Source organism: Sinocyclocheilus rhinocerous, unplaced genomic scaffold, assembly GCF_001515625.1.
Source record: "Sinocyclocheilus rhinocerous isolate Xijiao unplaced genomic scaffold, SAMN03320098_v1.1 scaffold1182, whole genome shotgun sequence".
Classification (NCBI taxonomy): Eukaryota; Metazoa; Chordata; class Actinopteri; order Cypriniformes; family Cyprinidae; genus Sinocyclocheilus; species Sinocyclocheilus rhinocerous.
Genome location: NW_015624203.1, coordinates 1,054,096 through 1,076,848, shown reverse-complemented (window position 1 = coordinate 1,076,848; position 22,753 = coordinate 1,054,096). Strand labels below are relative to the sequence as shown.

General features: G+C 37.1%; 2 protein-coding genes across 3 annotated transcripts in view; both read left to right on the top strand.

Annotated features, from left to right (window-relative positions):
* Nucleotides 1-6,920, top strand: part of cachd1 (cache domain containing 1) — an 83,127-nt gene extending 76,207 nt beyond the window's left edge. The window contains exons 26-27 of the mRNA XM_016551160.1: nt 1,428-1,529; nt 4,413-6,920. Coding sequence (XP_016406646.1) covers nt 1,428-1,529; nt 4,413-4,660 — 350 coding nt within the window. The 3' untranslated portion in view covers nt 4,661-6,920. The remainder of the gene's footprint in view (nt 1-1,427; nt 1,530-4,412) is intronic.
* Nucleotides 6,921-11,055: 4,135 nt separating this feature from the next.
* Nucleotides 11,056-22,753, top strand: part of LOC107739056 (ribonucleoprotein PTB-binding 2-like) — a 75,292-nt gene continuing 63,594 nt past the window's right edge. The window contains exons 1-2 of one of the 2 annotated variants that reach the window (XM_016551035.1): nt 11,056-11,379; nt 20,318-20,384. In XM_016551035.1, coding sequence (XP_016406521.1) covers nt 11,056-11,379; nt 20,318-20,384 — 391 coding nt within the window. The remainder of the gene's footprint in view (nt 11,380-20,317; nt 20,385-22,753) is intronic. The other variant, XM_016551042.1, reaches the window with a different exon arrangement.

The following is a 22,753-nucleotide window of genomic DNA, read 5'->3' as shown; positions in this document are numbered from 1 at the left end:
ATATGCCTTAGGTATTACCAGAACAATGTTTTTGTTGGTAAAAGATATTTAGACAATATTTATATTTTACTACAACATGTATATGTTACAAAGATTCTCAACTATGGTATGAAAGATATTAGAGAATGATTTTGATACACTGTTTTATTTTACACAATATGTGCATAAACATGGCCAAATATTGTGTTTCCTATTATAATCAATGTATCTATTAATTGTCTCTAATTTGCATATTAATGTGATCTTTGGGCAACATGCAATGAAAAAAAAAGAAGCATAATAATGAGAGTAATAAACTTTTCGGATAACATCTCATATTTCATAGAGCTATTGATATACAATTTCTTTCCATATTCACTTATTATGTCTATATAAGTATAAGTATATCCTGGTGTCCACTACAGTGGACATGTATGAAACTGATGCATGTCATATTCTGCTTTGAAACCCCACAAAAGTTGTCCTGAGATGTTCATTCATGACAAACCCTTTGAAAATTAGTCAGATTTAAATGATAATTACAAAATATTGTCATATTTCCAAAAGAGTGCAAAATTTGATCATTCGGTCAATATCAGACATTTTTAAAGACCAGGGGGAGGAAGTGTTAATGATCCAACCTCCAAACAATTGTTATCTCTGAAAATCCCTGAATGTGCTCTGTACAGGACATCCAGAGTCGCATGTATGGCATGTATGGTCTCAGAGAAATTTGCTAAAATATAATGTATTCTACAGAGGACAGAAGTAATCCCAGGAAGCCCAGGAAGTTATGCAATTAACATACATATGTGACCCTGGACCACAAAATGAATGGGTCAAAATGATTGATTTGATTGATTGAAAATTGATTGAAAAATCATGATATTAAGTAAAGATCATGTTCCATGAAGATATTTTGTAAATTTCCTACTGTAAATTTATTCAAACTTAATTTTTGATTAGCAATATGCATTGCTAAGAACTTAATTTGGACAACTTTAAAGGCGATTTTCTCAATATTTAGATTTTTTTGCACCCTCAGATTCCAGATATTCAAATAGTTGTATCTACAAACCATGCATCAATGGAAAGCTTATTTATTCAGTTTTCAGATGATGTATAATCTCAATTTCGAAAAATTGACCCTTATGACTGGTTTTGTGGTCCAGGGTCACATATATATATACACACACAAGAGTGTGATATGGTGCTTTGAAAGTCTTTTGGAAGACATCTTTTTGTATTTTTCCTCATTGTTTACTGAGTTCATCCCCAGTATAACCTTTTATATGAGAAGTATCTACAAGTATGTTATTGCCTTTTAAATTTGCTGTACTCGTACACTATGCTGGCCAGCTGGAGACCCAAGTGTTTTATTGTTATATGACCATTTGGCTCTGTTTCTCTCTCTCTCTCTCTCTCTCTCTCTCTCTCTCTCTCTGCAGTTAGTAACACTCGATTCATTGCTGCTGTTATTGAGAGGCACACACACAGCCCAGAACGACGACGGAGATACTGGGGGCGGTCTGGGACCGAAAGTGACCATGGTAAGAGTGTGTATGTGTGTGTATGTGCACTCCTTCCTCAAAGTCTAAAGGAAAAACGATATTAGTAGGTCTGAAAAGATCCTTTTGAAATAAGGGTCAAGGAAAAATTCAAAGGCGTGACCATCAAATTTCTCACCTAAGAATATAGTGAGAGTTTTATTATTGAAATAAAGCAAAGCCAGGGAGTTCAGTGTATGCTTGTGTTCGGCCTCTATTTCATTGGCGGCTCCAGGCTTGGGTTACATGGAGTCTTCAGTGCATGCTAAATCTGCCGCCCCTCAGGGACGAGGCTTTCTGGAGATCATTGTGTAACCAGCAAGAGGAGAAAGGGCAGCCCTATTCCACAAGGAGAGGTGCAATGACAAAAGTGCAAAAGACCTGGAGGAAGAAAGCCAGCAAAGTGGGTAGATTGAGAGATGCGAGAACAGTTAGAGGTGGCAAAGACCAAGTACAAAAGTTTCTTCCCTGTATTTTGATTTGGCAGGGTTAAAGTTCGCCTCCCACCGGCTGCTCAGTCATCCAGCTTAAGGGGTCGTTTTAAAGCAATATCGATTTGGCTTTTGAGCGTGTGTATGCAGGAGAACAGCACCAAAACCTTTTCCTGTGTGCTCTGACTCATTACCGTTCCACCAACACAGAGATTTTTCGCCAGGAGCAACGTAGATATAGGAGTATTCGCTTCAGATCGAGGCTTAAAGAATTTCTCTAAACAGAAATGTGTTTTCTGCCAGGAACTGGGATGCTTTTTAGTACTTGTTTGCTTGCTTGGCTCTTTGATATGTTTAGGGATAGATCCTGATCCAGAATTGGTATCCCAGCTCTTTCATTCTCACTGAAGAGTTTCAAAGCTGATTCCAGATCTGTTCTGAGACGGCTCATGCAAACATTGATCAAAGTCAGGATCATAAGAGGTTTTTGACCTTTCTTTTCACCTCCGATCCCATTTCAGATGTCACATGTGGCTGGACGTTTGGCCATCTGACAGCAGGACAAGACCTTTTTTGTGCTCTCTTTGGGCCTTAATTTAATTCAGAATGTGCTGTGACTGTTATTATGTTAAGTTTCCAACTGTTTGTTTTTTGTATGCATTGTGAGCTCCTCTCCCACTGTACAAGTTTAGTTGTTAGCAACTGTCTAATCTATTATTCACTTCAGCTGCTTCATGTGTCTTTTGTATTGTTGTCTAAACAGGAACATCAGCAGTTTGACGGGAAAATAGATTTGGGTAGATAACAATAACATTGACATCAGCTTCTTCTTTCAACAAGATTTTAAGCTCAAATTTATGTATAAAGGAAGTTGTATATTTCAGATGATAACTCATCAACATTTAACGAAATTTTGAAATCACTTTTTTTTTCTTTTCAGTTTGAGGCATCCAGTTTTGAAAGTAGAAATATTCTATGTAGTCTCAATATAAAGTCTGTATGTTTAAAACTGTATAATAGGTGTAGTTGGAAGTAGGCGTCAAGGCATTGTTCCCCAATCCAGAACTGTTGCAATGAGACAAACTGATAATATGAACACTACTTTGCACTATTGCCATTCCTCTGCAACTTCCACAACTTCATAATTATTATAATCATTACTGCTACTATATGAATACATTTATAACAAATAGCTGTTTTTATAATTATAATTTTGCATTGCACTGATTATAACATTTTTATTTGTATCCCTGATCTGTATTATTTTCAATATATTTACATATTATGTTTTTATTAGGATTCTGTACACTGCTGTTAAAAAGTTTGTGGGCAGTAAGATTTTTTTCTTAAATAAATGAATACTTTATTTGGCAGGGGTGTATGTATGTATGTATATATGTATGTATGTATATATATATAAAATTTTTACAAAAATTCCCACACAATATATTTTCTTTAGAAATGGTCAAATAGTTTTATTGCAATTCAAAACTGCTCTTACTGCTTGGCATCATGTCACATTATGCTATCACGAGTTTGTCAGATTAGTACAAAATGAGATTAATATGTTCCTTTAATATCTTTGGGTTTTATGTGAGGAGTGTGAGATTAGAATGGATTTGGATTCATTAGGATGATTAGTATGACAGTTGTCATAAACATGCATAAAAAACCTTCCTATTCATGACATGTGTCATGTCATGATTATGTAGTTGTCATGTCATGATTATGAAGGTGTCATGTCAGTCTTATGCACACCCCTTCAAGTAAAGTGTAACCAAAAATCTTTCTTGAATACTAAAGCAGCATATTAGAATAATTTCTGAAGGATCATTTGACACTGAATACTAGAGTAATGGCTGCTGAAAATTCAGCTTTTCTATCATAGGAATAAATTACATTTTAAAATTAATTAAAATAAAAACAGTTATACTACATTTTTAAACTGTTTTTACTATATTTTGAATTCTTTAGAAATGGTCAAATAGTTTTATTGCAATTCAAAACTGCTCTTACTGCTTGGCATCATGTCACATTATGCTATCACGAGTTTGTCAGATTAGTACAAAATGAGATTAATATGTTCCTTTAATATCTTTGGGTTTTATGTGAGGAGTGTGAGATTAGAATGGATTAGGATTCATTAGGATGATTAGTTTAATGAGCAACTTAAATGATCATGTTTGTAACTAGTTTCCATAAGCGATAATTACAAAATTACAGAGATATAACTAGGTTCAAATTTTCATTCTCAGTTGAAAATTTCTCTTCAGCTGTTGTTTTAGAGATACAAAAAGCTGTTAGCTACACTCGTAGAACATTTAAGATTCACAGTTAATTTATACTGTATAATTAAATTAAATTAAATAATTAAATATTGTAATTAAATTAAATGATAAATTATACTGTAGCTTCCGAAAATATTGATTGGGATTCCTTGTCTATTTATATGTAGGTTACAGCACCATGAGCCCTCAGGAGGACAGCGAGAACCCGCCCTGCAACAATGATCCTCTCTCTGCGGGCGTTGATGTGGGCAATCACGACGAGGACCTCGACCTGGACACGCCTCCACAGACAGCTGCTCTTCTCAGCCACAAGTTCCACCCCTATCGGCACCCCCACACACACCACCCCCTGCACTTGCACACGCATCATCTCCAGGGCGCCGTCACCGTGCACAGTGTGGATGCCGAGTGCTGATCCTGCCCACCCCTGACCCCAAACCAACCGCCAACCCTGCCTTTGATGCCACTTCTAACTTCAGCCACCACCTCCATTCAGGCCCTGCATCCTCCAAAACCAAGGAGAGAACCTTAACTCCCAACTCTCCCTAGGCATCTGCTGATGGCGGTCAGAGGTGTTGTGTGCTTGTCGACCATGGGGGCGAACATTTGACCTCTGTAGAGGTCATTAAGGAGTGCATTTGGCAGGTTCATACAATACAAAGCTCCTTATGTTTTTTTTTCTCCAAGAAACAATGAAGATGAAAGGATTATTTTTCTACTATTTATTTAACAGGAGTGGAGATGGAGATAATGATTGGGGAAAAAAGGAAATTAACTGACTGACTGAATTTGTCAGCTTTCTATTAGGCCTATAGAGCCCATTTTAGGACCTGGCCCAGGTTTTCTCCTCGACTAGACTGCGAAGCAGCCTTGAAGGATTCGATTCATGGCACAGTTGAGTCATCCGCATGCCATGAGAATTTCTTGTGGGGAGAGTAAACAACACATTTCAAGGAACGATAGACACAAATGCCTGCGCTGCACATCAATGAGATGTGAAAATGTGGCGTATTCTGAGGAGCTGTCACTCACTGGTTTGTTTTTTTTGACGGTGTGAGATGATGGTGAATCTCAAGACACTGTGCAATGTGACCAAGGTGTTCTGGGCCACAAATCCAGTGCGGGATATTTGAAATATTTTAAAGATGACTGGGAGAGAGACTGTGCTCAGTTCTGCCACTGTGTGTATAAGCTCTCGTTGTATTTCTGTCTGCCCGATTATTTTACATTTGGTGTACGAGAGAGAGAGAGAGAGAAACCGATTGTGCATGTGTTGGTGCTTGTGTACATAAATGTGTGTGAATGTGGTGGATGTGTGATGGCGCAGATGGATTGTCTCCAATAATGTTGTCATTTTTTTTTAAGTCATTAGTCAGTATTGATGGAATGCCATAAAATTTTTCAGATCCTTCTAAACCCATGTGCACTTTTACTCAACTGCTTGTCTACTGATATGTAGACAATGTGCTCCTATGATTTTAGAGGGATTGTGTCTATTGTTTTCAGAATGAAATGATATACCGTGTATATACATCTAAAGTTGAACGAAGTAGCTATAAATGTGTCATACACTACAAACCTTTTATCCTCGTCAGAAGTGTTTTATTTTGTCAGTGATTATTGAGTTTTTCTGCATATGCTCTTAAATTACATTGAAATTTGGGTGGGGGGGGGGAAGCTAATGAATAGTTTGATTATGGTTTTAATTTATCTGTGATAAGAAATCATGCCCAAAATCATGAGTCACGTGATCTTAAATGATCTAACACATGAGCAAAACAACTTTTCACACATTATGATACAGAAGTCTGGTACATTAGTTCTGTCCAGGCATGTCCCTGTGAAATTTCAGCCTCAATCTGTTACAGTGACAGTTTTAAGCAAGTATACCTTAGAGACTGCTGAATCACATCTATGAATCATATTTTATGTGCTTAAAGTTCAGTCCCTGTGCAGCTATCATTCTTATTTTGGTCATATAACACTTTAAAGTTGATATTCAGATCTATTGCAGGGTGAATGTGATAAATTGTTCCACTTTGTGACTGCGATCAGTCTGGTCATTATATGGGATCTGCTGTGATTCCAACATAAGCGATAATTGCACAGAATTTGGTATTTGTGTTTATACATGCATTTAACATCATATAAAAATATTTAATATTTTTGTGCATTAAAATGTTTTACAGAACAAGTCATTTCAATACTTAGAGATTTGAGAGTCAGCTCATAATTCACCCACCCCAAGAGGATTGTGGGCTAGTTGTCACACTTTTTACTCCAGTGAATATTTTTCTGGGTGGGGATACTGAATAAATTAACTTCTGTGAAGGCACATGCCTTGAAGCCTTGGACACTGAACATTTCCAATGTTATTGCCAAAGTATAAAGATAAGAGTTGAATAAACACGTTGAATTTTGCCCATTATATGGTGTAAGGGGAAATCTGTCTATTAAAGGCTTTTCAGCTAAAATAAAATGTTTTGAGCTAGTTTCAAACCAACTGTATGTGTGTAACTTGACTTTTGACCTTATAGTTACTGAAAAATATCCCAAATTTTACCTTCCCCGTGTGAGCCCCGATGTCTTCTAAATATTAGTAGTCAATTAGTTAACGACATTACGACTTTCTCTCATGCCATTATTTCTCTATGGTATATTTCTTTTAAGTATATCCCGCAAATAAAATTTCACATTTTTCAGGTTGATGTGGTGACTCCTTTTCATTTTTTTTTTTTAAATATCAATGCATAGGTTGTCAGTGTAAATGAAGCAAAACACTGGGATTTATGGGGTAGGATTATATAAGCCTACTCCATTATGACATCATCAGTCCATTACTGACCTACATTTACGGTTTTTGTTGCGGTCACCCGCATAACGGGCAAATAAGTTCATGTAACGTGCAGGGCATTCCTCGCGCGCTGCATAAGAGATCATTAAGGTGTTATACCGCTCATCCTTGGTGGATAATTTTAACCCGAACACGAGGTGTGAACACACAGTCGGGTAGGCAGAAAAGTGGAGCACTTCTGTTAAATTGGGACCATGGGAGAGACAGCATTATTTTTGCGAATCGGTTCTTTTGAACAGTTTGTTTCAAAGAACCGGTTCAAAAAATGATTCATCTATACTTTACGTCCTGTCCTGACATAAAACACGCCATCACATGTAGTCACCCGGGATGGCATATTACGTGCTTTAAAAATGTTCCAATGTGCCATATATAAGCATATTTTATTATTTTTCCTTTTCATTTCGGTTATTTCATAACGGTGTTTATTGTAATTTCATGTGTTCAGTTTCTTTCTCCCATGATTTGCACTGCAAAACAAAATCATTTAGAACTTATATTTAACAATATTGTTTACTTTACGGCTGAATTACGCAATTTATTAAAACGAACTAAAATCATAAAGAATATCTCTTTGGATTTGAGACTTTAGTCTTTGCAACTTTACAGATCTTCTTTATGCACCAAGAGCTTGTAACACTCTAAAGAGAAAGGAAAAAATGAAATCGCATCATATGACCCCTTTAAGACTCCGGTTGATTCGGACCGATTCAGTGCGATTCGTTTAGACTCGTTTTATGAACCAGTTTAACTCATTGAAAATCATTCGATTTGAAAGAATCATTCGTTTACGAATCGGACATCGCTAGTCGAAGCTTTAGAGAGAACCAGTTGCTCAAGTTCGCAGCTTCTCAAATTTCTCTCATTCTGTCATTACTGCAAGGCAAACGTATCCTGTGAAATGTGCAAATCGCTCAGTTTAATTACTTATTGTTCTCGTTCTTCTGTTACAGGGTTTACAGTGTTACCTCTCATTCATATGTAGGCCTATGCATCAGTTGCGAAATAAGACAGTTACGCTTAAATGAATGAATTGCCAGTGGATTCACGATGCTTAATTGGGACAACACACACACACACACACACACACACACACACACACACACATAATGACTCGGATACCGCCGCCCACGCACACTATACGCACTCAGCGCTGCTCGCGGTGAGGAGTTCAAGGTTCCCATCACCTCTTTACATAAACACGCGCGTCCCAGATGCGCGCTCTGCCCGCTCTGCCCGCTCCAGCACTCGATCGAGCGCCCACGCGCTACTTTTGTGAGCCATTGAAATATTCTGGTCTTTTCTCTCACTCCCACTCAGAGACGCGCTGAATCACCGCTTTAGTTCATGTTCAGGTAATTCAAATGAACGCATATGGTATATGTAATTGTCTATCTGGAACTTCCCATGTAGTGATGGTGGAAAATCATCCGTGTGCAATGATGGATTCATTAATCTGAGCACTGCAATTAACTGACATTCGAATTTATAAAGCATTGCCGTGATGGTTTACGTTGCTATATTTTACATTTTCGTTTTTGTTTTTTTTTAAACCGCCACCTCCAAAATTGCACAGAAAATCTTACGCTACATTATAATGTAATGATGATATTATTATTATTATTATTATTATTATTACTGTGATTGTTACAATTATTCTTGTCGGGAAAAAATCCAAAAACAGAAAAAAATGTGCAATCCCCATTCTTAAAGAGTCAAATGCGATCATCTGTAAATATTGTTGATGTGGGATGTGTAGCTGCTGAAACTGAAAGCGTTCATTCAGGGATATTATAAGGACTCCTGTGATGGAGTCTGCCAGGAGATGGCATTTAGCACACCCACAAGCGACGGCATAAGTCATTCATTCCACACCATAGCCAGTGTATAATGAGTCAAAAGATCTGTCAGGCATGCCTTCAGATGTTTCTGCCATACACAATCTCTCCAAGTATACAGACTAAATGATTTCTGGGCTATAAATGTCAGCTTGTCCATACAGTTTATTTAAGCTTTCATGCAGTCACTTAACAAACAATTAGTTTAAAACGTAAAGCATAAGTTTTTAGACACATTATTGGCAGTTACAATGTTTGCTCCATCACGAAAATAGTTCCGAATGCAGTCAAAGCAGGAAAAATGTTGTGCATCTCTGAGCAACACACAGCAGTGGTGTTTTAGTTAACTAATCAGCAAATCGGTTGAGTGAATGATTCAATAAACAGTCACTTGTCGCCACCTACTGGTGTAACGATGTAACAACAGAAAGTCACTGAAAAATCGCCACTACTGAACAGACTGACGACAGCCTGTCTGGATCAGAAAACACAAGCAGTGTTATACGAATTGTGAAAAGTTGGAACGCTGATTTGGAAATCGATAATGCTATTTTTACTATTTTTCCGTCACATTTACCATTGCTCGGCAAAATCTTGCAGGTGAAATCCAGTCATATTAATATGAATTCACTCGACTTGCAGTTTTGCGTGTGGGCGAAAAAGTTTCCCATGCAGATTTTGCTCATATTCAAGTTTGTCACACGGATTCGCACACTGTAAAAAATGACCGTGAATTTAACGGTAAAAGACTGTAAAAATGCTACAGTAAAATCCTGTTAAATGGTTAACGGTAAATTCCCCTACTATATACGGTGAAAAACTGTATTGGACATTACATGTATTGGACATTAATTTTACGGTAGTATACCGTATTTGGAAGTGAAAAAGTGAAAAAGCGTATAATTTACAGTGAATAACCGTAAATTGACATTCCCAGAATTCCCTGCGTTACATTTCAAATTTGATGTTCTTTTGTTGAAATAACTATGTTTCTTAGTTTTTTCTTATCAGTTTTGTATATTAGCGTTGTGCGTTACACCTAATGTTGTTAAATGAATGTTTATTGCATTATTTCAGTGTTTAGCGTTTGTGTGAATGACACTGAGCACCTTCTATATATGTTATTATTTAAAAGCTGCTTGTAATGGGCTTTGGTTCATCATGTGACTTTCTCATCACCACCTGCATTTGGTGGTTATCAGTGTATTACAAAGGTACAAAACAGATTTCAGTACTTCAATAGGTTGGTATATTAACATTATATCAGTTAATGAAATTACGGTATTTAACTGTAAATTTAAGTTACAACCGTAAAACCTAAAACGTTGCTACCGTATTTTTTACGGTAAAATTCCGGCAACCACAGCTGCCGGTTTTCTACCGTAAATTTTACGGAATTTTTTTTACAGTGCAGTGCTGACCAAAAGAAAGCTGTTTGTGTTGAAAGTGACTTTTGTGTGAGCTGTGCTTTAAAGTGCATTATCGAAATTTTGTGAAGTTTTGTAGCGATATATCAATTCGTCAATGCGGTGAATTGAGTTACCAACTTGAACCAGTTCAACCTGAACCAGTTGTGAAATCGGCTTGGGGAAATCTTTCGTCCTCACACACAATTCCCAGTCGTGTGGATTCCTACTGAAGAAGCTGGATTGTGCCTGCAAAAATTTGCCGAACAAAGGTATTTGTGACAGTGCCTAATTATTGTTATGCTATTGACAATAAACAATGGACCTTTCTCTTCTTTTTTTTGACAACGAATTTTGCTGAAATTTCATAACACCACTTACCTGTCCTTTGAATTATTTGCATAAATAAATACTAGGCTATAGCCTACGTAAATATTGCTTAATGTTTTAATAAATATATTTAATCACAAAAGATCTGCTTACTAGAACTATCATTATCACAGACTGTTATAGAGCTGTTTTATTGTTATTTATTGTTGCTTTCGTAAATTTATATGAGATTGTTATTATTATTATTTTTTTAATATTATACTGTCCTGTTAAGAATGGGAAAAGAGACTAATAGTCAGAATGTGTTTAGTTTTCCATCGGTGGAGGTCGCCAGTTGTACTGTGCTGGGGCTCATTCACACTTACTTTCAAGAGTGCCGTCGATGCGTTTGACTCAAAGCACAGACGCCCACCTATCCGCTCTCTCCGACTCACTTTCCACCGAGCGCTTCAAGATGGCGGCCGCTTCATCCATCCAGCCGCCGAGCGTGCACGCGATAAAGCGGGAAAATTCACCTCACCCGGAGTCCGACAGCCCCGTGAGCCGACAGGACGAGGACGCAGCATCCGAGGGGCTCACCATCCTCAGAGATCTACCGGAACTTGATCCCGAGGAAATCGAGAAACGGCTGGAGAAAACTCGCAGAGAGCTGAGCAACAGGAGGAAGATCCTTATTAAGAACCTGCCACAGGATACAACCAACCAGGTAGAGAGATTTACATACACCAGCCTGACAGGTGAAAGTTACACTGCTCACTAGTTCATGGGACAAAAGGGTTTTTCAGTAGCTTTTCTTATCATTTTAAGTGCGGTTGTTAGTTTGTTAGTTAAGATACATAAACGAGTTTTATTATTCCATGAGTTTGCATGTAACATAACAGACAGTTAAGCGCACCACCGCTACGATGAATATGTTTTTCAGCCAAAATAAATAAATAAAATGGCAAACACACATAAGTTACAAAAAAGTTAAATTAAAACATTTATTGAAATACGGATATTGGGTATCGCCTAAGTAAACGTAAACAGTTCAATTTAAGTGACCTTAATTAGATCAGTGCTGCAACCTTTACGTCCATCATCGGGAAAACCTGTAAGTTACAGCTGTTTGCGCGCGACTCAAAACGTTGTCTGCTTTAAAACGGCACCAAATTTCTATTGTAAAACACCGCTGAAATGAAACGAAAACAAATAAGCGGAAAATATGCAGTAAAATAACAGCCCGACGGCATCTTTAGTTGAACGCAACGCGCGCTCCCTCTGTACAGCAGAGTTCCGCTGAAAACGAGCCGCTCACCGTCTCTGTCTGCCGAGTTCAGCGTCTATCAACCTTTCCGTCTTATGTACCCCCACAACCTCATAAATGCGACTCCCAAAACTCGTCCATTAACCAATATGCAGCCTAACATATGTTCCGTGGAGCTGCCTGGTGATATACTAGACTTTTTTCGAAATGAATTGAGTATGTTAACACTCACTAAAAAAACGCAACGAGTTTCATTTTAATAAACCCAAGTAGGTTTTATTTTGTTTTAGTTGTATTTTTTGTTTTGTTATACTTTGTTAATCCTTCCTTATTATAACTCTAATTATATTTAATTAAGAGCACGGCTTGTTTGCGTAATGTTTTCTTCACTCGGCGGCTCTTATCTATTTGCCTGGTTGTGGTTGGATGCTGTCTGGAGGCATGTTTGCTCATGAAGACAGACAGACTGACTGAGATCCGGCTGAGGGCGTTCAGGCAGGGAGAACAGCACAACGGTGAGCTGAACTCTGAGTGGGAGATTTTCATATTCAACGACTGTTTCTCTCAAAGAGTATTTCTTTACACTGTTTTCTGCTGGCAAGTGTGTGTTCTTTCTGAATACACAACACAACATTCACACTTACAGATGGGGTGGGCGATATAAGCAAAAAATTTCATCATTATATTGTATTAATGATCTGTTATATTAAAGGGGTCATATGATGCGATTTCAAGTTTTCCTTTCTCTTTGGAGTGTTACAAGCTGATTGTGCATAGATAAGATCCCTGAAGTTGCAAAGACTAAAGTCTCAAAACCAAAGAGATATTCTTTATCAAAGTTAAGACTCTGCCACGCCCCCCTGAATGTACAGCGCTCTCTCCCACCTTCAATACCACGACTGAGGTGCCCTTGAGCAAGGCACCGAACCCCCAACTGCTCCCCAGGCGCCGCAGCAAAAATGGCTGCCCACTGCTCCGGGTGTGTGTTCACGGTGTGTGTGTTCACTGCTGTGTGTGTGGGTGTGTGGGATGGGTAAATGCAGAGCACTAATTCCGAGTATGGGTCACCATACTTGGCCACATGTCACGTCTTTCACTTTATAACTTTTTGGTCAACAAACATATGTGGTTCAGAAAATGATTCAAAAACGTAAAAAAAAGCTCAATTCTGATTTTTGCTCAGATCCGATTTTTTTTTTTGCATAGCTGTTCACATTGTTGTTTTAAATGTGGCCAATATCAGATTTCCAGTGTGAACAGATCATGGTTCTGAACTGACCCGCATGCGCAAAGAACAATACGAACAGGGTTGCCAGGTTTTCACAACAAAATCCGCCCAATTGCTTCTCAAAACGAGTTCAAAACTAGCCCAATCGCGTTCTGGGGGTTATATATCGCGTTAGTGCGGTCACTTTAACCCACAGAGTTAAAAAACAACCTGCGGCAACGATGAAAAAGTAGCCCAATTCCACGGGAAAACTGTGGACTAGGCAACACTTGCGCAGCAGGCTGTCATACTGACGTAAACACGAAGGACATAAAGTAAGCGATTATGCATTAATTTATAGTGTGATCTGCCGCAGAAGACAGTAAAATTATGCACAGGCAGTATGAAAAATAAAGACAAGGATGTGACAGAAGAGAGCAGAGTTTTGAATCTTTTATGATACGAGCCCTCATGTTTTGCTTGTATATAGAGTTGTCACAGCAATACTTACGATTTCTGACACGTCACTGTACAGTACTTCCACTGACTACCTTTCGCAACTGTCTTGATAGCTTTGGGTATGTAAAATCTTTAAAGTGACTCCCATGAGCGCAGAATCGTGACGAATGTTGATCTTGAGTGACGTAAAAGTCGCATGAATTCCAATATGACCGTTCACACTGCGGTCGCATTGCAAAACATCTGACCTTTATCGGATTTCGTACCACATATGGAAGTGGCACAAATCAGAATAGAAAAGATCAGATTCCATGTGGTTTGTGCTGTCCACACTGTCATGAGAAAAACAGATCTGAGTCACATGTGAGCAAAAAAAAAATCAGATTTGGGCTGCATTTTCCTGCAGTGTGAACGTAGCCTTAGAGGTCATTGCATACTGTTTACCTAATGTTGCTAGCTAGAATAAATTGTTTTCCGTCCCCTTCCTTTTGAAGATTAGTTTCTATCTGGTTTCGATTCCTCTCTGTTCTGTCCTGACCTCGTCACCTTTATTTATATAGCGCTTTTAAACTCGTGTCACCTTGGCTATTGACTCTGGTCACCACAGAGCAAATCAAGCTTTATATCGTGCTCTATATCTGTGTCAGTGTGTTTCACCCCAATATCTGACCTTCCTGTGTGCACGAACCCTTAATTTGTCTGTTGGAGTGTGAGACAGCAGTCTGTCCAGAGTCCCCATCTAAAATACAGTGAAAGTAGACTGTATCCCTAAATCAGTGAGCATCAGTGTGAGCTGCCATTAAAAAAGCAATTGATTTTACACATGCTGCATGCTGGTGTCGATATACTGCAGGGATACCCAGATGTTTGTTTTATTTATTTATTTTTTTTATTATTATTTAATGCCTATGTCATGTATGTGTGATTTAGGATATATATGTAAAATGTAAGTCCTGTGGAATTCCTATATGTGGAATTCCACAGTGAATTCCTGTTTTTTTGATAGTTTTAAATCCTGAAATGTAGTACAATATTTAAATAACAAAAATGTTACTAGCTTAATGTTAATTCATTCTCTACAAGGTCATAGTAGAAAAATAACTAAGAAATGTACAGTACCATAGTGAGTATACTGTAGAAATATTATATACTACTTGAAATCAGTGACTAATTATAATTACTGGAACTAAATGCACACATAAACTAGACGTTTTTCATAATTCCTGAGGTATTGCACACAATCCTGTTAGTTCTCCATTCATGTTTGACAGTGCCCGGAACCAGGCTAAGTAGAAAAGCTTGTCCTACCTAGCAACAGTAACCAAGGGCGTGGAGCATAGTGAAAGATGATCACTAGAGTGAAAATGACAAATGCACAATTAGCATTTTCTGCACATTGCAGAATAAAAAATAATAATAATAAAAAAAAAAGTGTAGTGAAAATTGTGTGTTGTGTAGTGATATATAGTAGGTAGCAGCTTTCATCAGTGTCACAGGCCAACAACACATTCAGACAACATTACACATCTTATCTTAGAGACAAAGCGTCTGAGTTCTCAGCAGTACAAAATTATTAACAAGTGAGCATATTTATACTCTCACTCTGATAAATTGCTCTCTCATTTAGTTTTAACTTCCGTCTTTTAGTTTTAAATCCCCTTGTTAACACAGACAGTCTGTAAAGCATTTGAATAAGTCACATGCAGCATGACCTGTGTTTCATTGGTGAACAGACGCAGAGACATTAATCAAGGGCAGTAACCCCCCTCCCTTCTGTTAGCCTTCAACTGTCCCAGATGTTTAGTTGAATCATAGCTGGCCGATGCTGGTCCTGACAGTGTAATCCATATCTAATAGTATGTAGATGCTCACTCAGGCTTTCTGGCCTTTTATGGGCCATTACAATGCATGTGTAATGCGCTGTGTTAAGAGAAAGCCATAAGTGAGGCAGACTTGTGTGGAAGGTGTCTTGTTGACTCTAATTAGAGGCAGAGGGAGGGAGTGCACTGCTCTTTGAAATGGCAAAGAAAGTGAATTAGACAGTCTACTGCAAAGGACTGTACAGAATGTGAAGTTGAAAAAAAAAAGCATTTTATGTACTGTATATAGCAGATTAGAATACATGTCAGTGCTGTCTGCTCAATTTTATTTGGTTTTCATACATATTGAAAGAGATGAATGTGTTTATAGTTTGACGGATATGACTATTAAGTTACCTCAAATACTCACATCTGTCTAATTCTTTCATCATTTACTCACAATCATGTCGTTCCAAACCTGTATGGACCCTTTTCACATTTCCGGGTTTTTTTAGCAGCAGAAGTCATCATAGTTGGGTGAACTTCTATAGAGGTCAGTGGGAGACTGCATATATATATATATATATATATATATATAAACTCCTTGATAGTGTTTTCACGACTTTCAAAAAGAGGAAAAAATAGAGAGTGATTGATAACTGCAGTCAGAAGAGAGAATGATGCCAAATTTACCGTCACTCCCACAGCTGCTGTATTAGAAACACCCTCACAGCAGCATTAACTAGTTTTTCGTAATTTGATGCAAAGGTAATATAAGGCAAAGTATAGTGTTATAAATGTACATACATTTTCTAATGTAAATCTAAAATGCAAATAATGTAAATGTAATTAATGTGAATATAAAATGAAATTTGTAATCAGAATCTGAGAAAAGGGTCCATTGCATTTTTTCTTCTGTGGAGCACAAAAATAGAAGTCTTGAACAATATCCAAACTACTGTTGTCCATGCAGTGAAATGCAATGAACAAGGATCTGTCAGTCTCCTTAACAATAAACAAAACCATAAAAGTATTATTAAGAGTTAGTTCACCCATATGAAAATTGTCATCATTTACATAATTTACCCTCATGTTGTTCCAAACCCAAATATATTTTGTTTATCTTCGAAACACCAATGAAGATATTTTTAATGAAACCTGAGAGATTTCGGTAGCACTTTATTTTACAGTCCTGTTCCGCGTGTACATACTATGTGCTTATTTTAACATTTGCAATAACTGGGTAATAACTAGGTACTAACCCTAACCCTAAATAGGGCCCTATGATGTGGAAAACGCGGATGGAATCGCGGAATCCAGTTATTAAAAACGGAATTTACTGTATAACGCCGAATGTCACAGAATTTGCCAAAATTTGTATGGATAAATCAAAAGTAGGTCAGTACACTTAAATCAAAATGTGACATGGACTAGTGTCTGTGAATATTAAACCACAAAAATACTATTTAAATATGAATCCTGCATGTTCTGCGAGAATGAATGGCACACATACTGAAGCGCGCGTGACACTCACTGTGTTTTCAGCCTCTGCCGCCTCAATATATAAGTATAATATAATCTCTAGAACTGCTCTGAGAGTCACTTCATGAGCATTTTAGTTTTTTTTGTCGTCATATCATATAAAAACAGAAAAGGTCTTCACAGCAACCCGTCAAAATAAAAGTTTGATTTAACTTGACAGAAAAACTGTGACAGAAATATATTACTTAATGTAATCATACTACTAGTAATAATTATAATTAATTATTAAAACATTATTATTAAAACTTTATTTTTTTAAAGGAATGGTAACACTTTCTATGAAGACCATGCTTATAATGAATTATAGCTCCATTTATACTTATTTATAAGTAAGTATTACAATTTTATAAACATATTTATAAAGACTCATTAAGACCTATACTGCATCTGTGTTGATATAAATGCTTATTGTGAGTACTACTAGTTACTAACCTATATAAATGAATCATTGATGGCTTTAAGTAAAGTGAAAACATAGGATGCAATTTTCTTAAAGCAAATGTTAAGAAACCATGAAGATGTGCTCATTATCAGTTTAAGTTGTTTACTTGTATATGTAACTAATAAACAATAATTCCTGTAATAAAATAATGAAGATTAAAACAGAAATCATTAGTACAAACAGTTAAAAAAACTTTTTTAAATGTTACATACTAGCAAAACACTGCAACGATATTATAAAGCTTAATTCCAAACTGCTATAAGCAATACCATGCATATGGCTGAGGAGATATAGATTTCAACAAATCAAAATTACCATTCATTACCTCTAATGCAAACATTATCCATTAAAGACATAATAACTAATTGATACAACAAACAAGTGTCTCTGGAAATGTTTTATATTTGATCATTTATAAGCCAGTGTATAATGGATTATGAGCATGCACACTGAAGAAGAAAATGCATGCCTTATAAGTAATTACAAAAATAATATAAACGTAATTATAACTGTTCTTATAACACAGCATAGGTCTTAATGAGTCTGTATAAATATATTTATAGAATAGTAATACTTATAAATAAGTACGTATAAATGGGGCTATAATTCATTATACGCATGGTCTTCATAGAAAGTGTTACCAGAATTTATTTAACAGAAAAATGTAAATACACAACACAACACAGTATTTCTGAATAAATAAATGAATTAGGAATCCAGAAAATTAATGGAAAACACAGAATTTGGTAAAAATGAAACTGAATTTGACAAAAAAATAAAAATAATTCATACGGCCTTAAAAATGTACTTTTTGTTATACTTGTAATTAATTGCCATTAAATTGTGTACATTTCACGATTTCAATTAATTAGACATGTTTTTTGATTAATAAAATTTAATTTATAAGTACACACACAGTAAAATAAAGTGTAACTGAGTTTTCTATCCCTCCATTGAAAGTCCATGTAAACAAATCTTTGACAATTCAAAAAATTCTTAAAAGTAAGTATTGTAAACGTAATTTATATGAATCGAGTGGCCTTTTGTAGTTTTTATTCACATATAAACATTGATTAGCCCAATGCAAATAGAGCACATCAAATATGGTAAACAGAAGCTCTTGTTTGTCGTGCAAGAACCAATGAGGTTTGTCCTTGACAAGCACGTTTGAGCTTCTGTTTGCCATATTTGATGTGTATTGATTAGTGTTTATGTGTGAATAATAGCCTAAATTAAATCTATTCATCATATCAACCTGTCATGTCTCTTCAGAAGACATATATTAAACTGCTCAGTTGATGTGGATTCATTTTACATCACCAAAAACGCAATTTAAAGTCCTCAGCAAAATCATAATTCGGACCGCCGGCATTACAAGCAAGTACATCTCACAGTGAACAGTAACCCAGCACAGCACACATTAACAGCTCCACGCTGTTGCAGTATGCCATGTCCCCTGCTGAATCCAGAAGTCCCTTTGTCATAATCAAGTGTGTCCTTCTGGATGTTCCTTATGACCAGCTAGAGAAAACACAAAGCCAGTGTGGGCACCTCTGGTTTATCTCTGTTAACACATTTTCGGGATGTGACAGCAGGGCCTGCTGTGTGCATAAAAGGGAAGAGGAAGAGATTTATGAGACAGTGTATGTGTGTGTTTATCTGATGGATAACAGCGGACACTCTGTTTCTGTGTGTGGCTGCAGTTGGAAACCTTCATTTTCATGGCCACACCTTCGTTGTATCAATTTTCATAATGATAAAAGAACAAGTTTGTATGGAACCCCTATATACTGCATCTGGATGATCACCCACTGAATGTATTACTGAATATTTGATATTTTGATATTTTTCTTTTTATGTGTTTCGCCAGAATTTTTTTTTATACATCTTTATTTGATTTTAGAAAATGAAGAAACCCTTCTGAAAGAGACATTTTATGTCTCAGAATCTCTCTAAATAATGGCTGGAGGCCAATTTGCGACATTACTCACATAATGTGCCAACATTCTTTCCTCTCACAAATGAAATCATCAGCTCTATACAATATATATGCATGCAAGAGAAATGATTGCCCTATAAAGTTAACACCTTGTTAAACCAGTTATGCATCTCTTCAAATCCCTAGTATGAGGCTATATATTTATATTTTGTTTAGTCATATTTTGTTTAAATTTCTGCTGCAATAGAGACCCACTTTTTAGAAAGAGTCCTCGCTACAGACTATAGTGCAATAAGGCAGTGGATTAATATATTACTGTATGTAGTGTATTTTGGTGATGTGTTTGTTTTTTTAAATTAAAAAATGTGTATTGATTATTTTATGCTATTATTGTAATGTATAGCTTATTCACAATTTTAGCTCCGGCTCCACACCGGGTTTTCCATTTACTTACTGTCGCAGTCTGCAGCGGGTGTGCCCAGGAGGGCCACCAGATGACTGTGTTCTGTGAGCACATGGCTTGTGTTGTGTTTGTCTGTCGCCATGTGCTCTCTCCTGTCTATTGTCTTGCCCCTCCCATCTTGTTACCTCGTTATAGTTTAAGCTGATCCACCTGTGTCTCCCTCGTTAGCCTCCTCGTTTGGTTCCCATTTATTCTCCTTGTGTCTGTCATCCTGTGCTGATCCGTCATTTTTCATTGTGTGTGTTTCGTGTCTGCATGTGGTGCAGTTTTGAGCCTGCCTGTCTGTTTTTCCCCCTCGGGGTGGTTTGAGTTTGTTTTTGTTTCATTTTTTACTAAAATAAAATACCATTTCTCCAGCGATTGAGTCCTCGCTTCATCTCCCCGCACGCACCGTGACACTTACCAGTAATTGAAAGAAGAACAACACTCAGCCAATCAAATTTGAGGAACTAACTGCTAATAATATAATTGGTGTAACGAAAAACAAATATACAGTACATTGTAGCATTAATTTGCTCACTTTTTCTCTATTTTTCATTCCCCCCAGGAGGTCCATGAAATTCTACGCGAGTACGAGCTCAAATACTGTTTTGTGGACCGGAACAAAGGAACAGGTAATTGGCCTCCTTCAGTCATCCTACTGCTCTCATGTTTCTAATGGTTCTCTTCCGTCTGAGCCATCAGAATACAGACCTCTCAAAAAAAACACCATACGTTTGCCTACTTAACGCACCTGAGATTAATTTCCTGTGGTGGAGAATGAGGACTACATAATAAACATGGATAAACAACATGCACTGACGTTCAGCAAAAGTGTATTCTGTTATTCAGCTTGAGAAAGTGTTTTTTGCTATTTTCAGCCCAATGCAGTTATAATTTTCACATCCTGCGCCACGTTGTTTAAATAGCAAATGCATTTGCGCCCATTTGTGCGCCCATGGGCGTGCTGGTCTGAAAACGAGGTGTGTTCAGGCGCATTGCTGGCACATTGCTATTTTGAGGCAACTGAAATAGACTGCGCCATTGACCAATAATATATTGGCAATATTTTTTATTTTTGTTATTTAAAAAGAGTGTGTTAGTAATATGCGCCTATATGCAGGTGCACAACACGCGTACACTCTGCTTATTACACACACAGGGATGCGCAGCAGCGCACAAACATGTCAAATATTAAAAATGAAAGGATTACAATGTAAAAGATTATTATTGTGCCTCGTAGATGGTCTCCTCACGCGCTTTAACCTCGTGCACGAGCAGATTCGGGCATATAGACCTGTTCTTTCGGTTAGAGACGAGTTTAAGTAAAGAGCTGTGAAGAGTGGAAAAAGAATGAGGAATTACCATGAGAGGAAATGAGGAAAGGCGAGGAAATATTGATAGAGACTGCAGGGAGAGAAAGCAATCAGAGATAGAAGAAAGAATGACAACTTATATGATGGTGGAAGATGGGGGAAAAAAGAAATCCTAGAGAAAAATAATTCTTGTCTCCTCTGGCGTACAGCCGGGAATTTAAATATGCTGTGATATTCCCAATGCTGGAGGCTTACAGTAAGGGAATTACACCCCCCCACCCCGTGATTCCTCGTGTTATAGTTGCTTCATACTGCATTATGAATGTTCCTAGGCTAAAGGATCTGAACATATGCTTTTAAGACCTGCCGAGCTGCCTTCCAAAACAAAAATAGTGACAATAGTGGCTAGCTCTCATTTCAAACGCCGGTTCTTAGAAGCACAAGTCCGTATTGTTACTGATCTGAAATGTTCAGTATCTGTGCTTTATTTCAGGTTTTGCTGCCTGTATCTTTGTAAGGTCATTTCAGTCTGCCATAAATGTAAGTAACTCTAAAGTGCGTCTTGGGAAGTGTATGGAGGTCCTTAGTGCTCAGACTCCATGTTATGCACCTGCCACACAACACAAAGAAATAAACATCACCTAGACAAGTTGAGTTTAATAAAATCAGCTCAGCTTTGCATTCACACTCAGTTCTTTCATTTCTAAAGCCTCTTTAGAGATGATAAAAGTCACTTGTGTGCGTGTGAATTTCCCCCATACCTTTTAAATGGCAAACAAGGCTGGTGGACATCTTTCTCCTTAAGCAGCTGCAGGCCTTCCAGCTTTTTAAATGCTTGGATTGTCTGGAAAGGGAGGCAGATTTTCTTCAGAGCGGTATGTTCAGTCTGTGGAATGCTGATGATGTAAATTATGAGCCGTACAGTCTGAACTCTAGTGTACTATTTATCCCCTGTAGATTGATGTGTGATTAGTGTGTTGTGTTTAAGGGTTTTTTAGGGCTGTATAACTAGCATTAAGCAAAGATGCCAACATCTAAGTTGCGTAGTTTAGAAGTTGCATACATCAGCCGAGTAGCTGCCATGCAGATGATAACAGCTAGCTCTCTCCAGGTAAATTAGACTTTGGGCGACTCAAACAAACAGAGCAATGTTTTGATAGCATCGCAGAGCCAGTATGTTTACACTATTTGGTTAAATATTCGTAATATTCGTAAACATACGAATCACTTAAGTTCTTGGGATAAATTATAGGATGTATACACTACTGTTCAGTGAGAAATATTATTACAGTTTAAAATAACTTTTCAAATTTATATTTGTAAGTTGTAATTTATCTTGTAATGGCAAAAGCTGAATTTTCAGCAGCCATTATTCCAGTCTTCAGTGTCACATGATCTGATCATTCAAATATTCTGATTCAGTGCTCGAGAAAAAAAGTATTTTTATTATTAGTGTTGAAAATTGTAATGCTGCTTTGCCACCCATAGTTGATTGTTTGCTTCAGTTGCACTACCAAGGACTGGAATTAGGCCTTCTTGCATTATTATGCTGTTACATTATGATTATATATTCAGTGGCATAAAATGGTCTTTAAAATGACAATAATATTGCTTATCGCTATTATTTCTGGGGCAATATATCGCACAACAAAAAGTTGTTATCGTGACAGGCCTACCAGGAAAGCTCT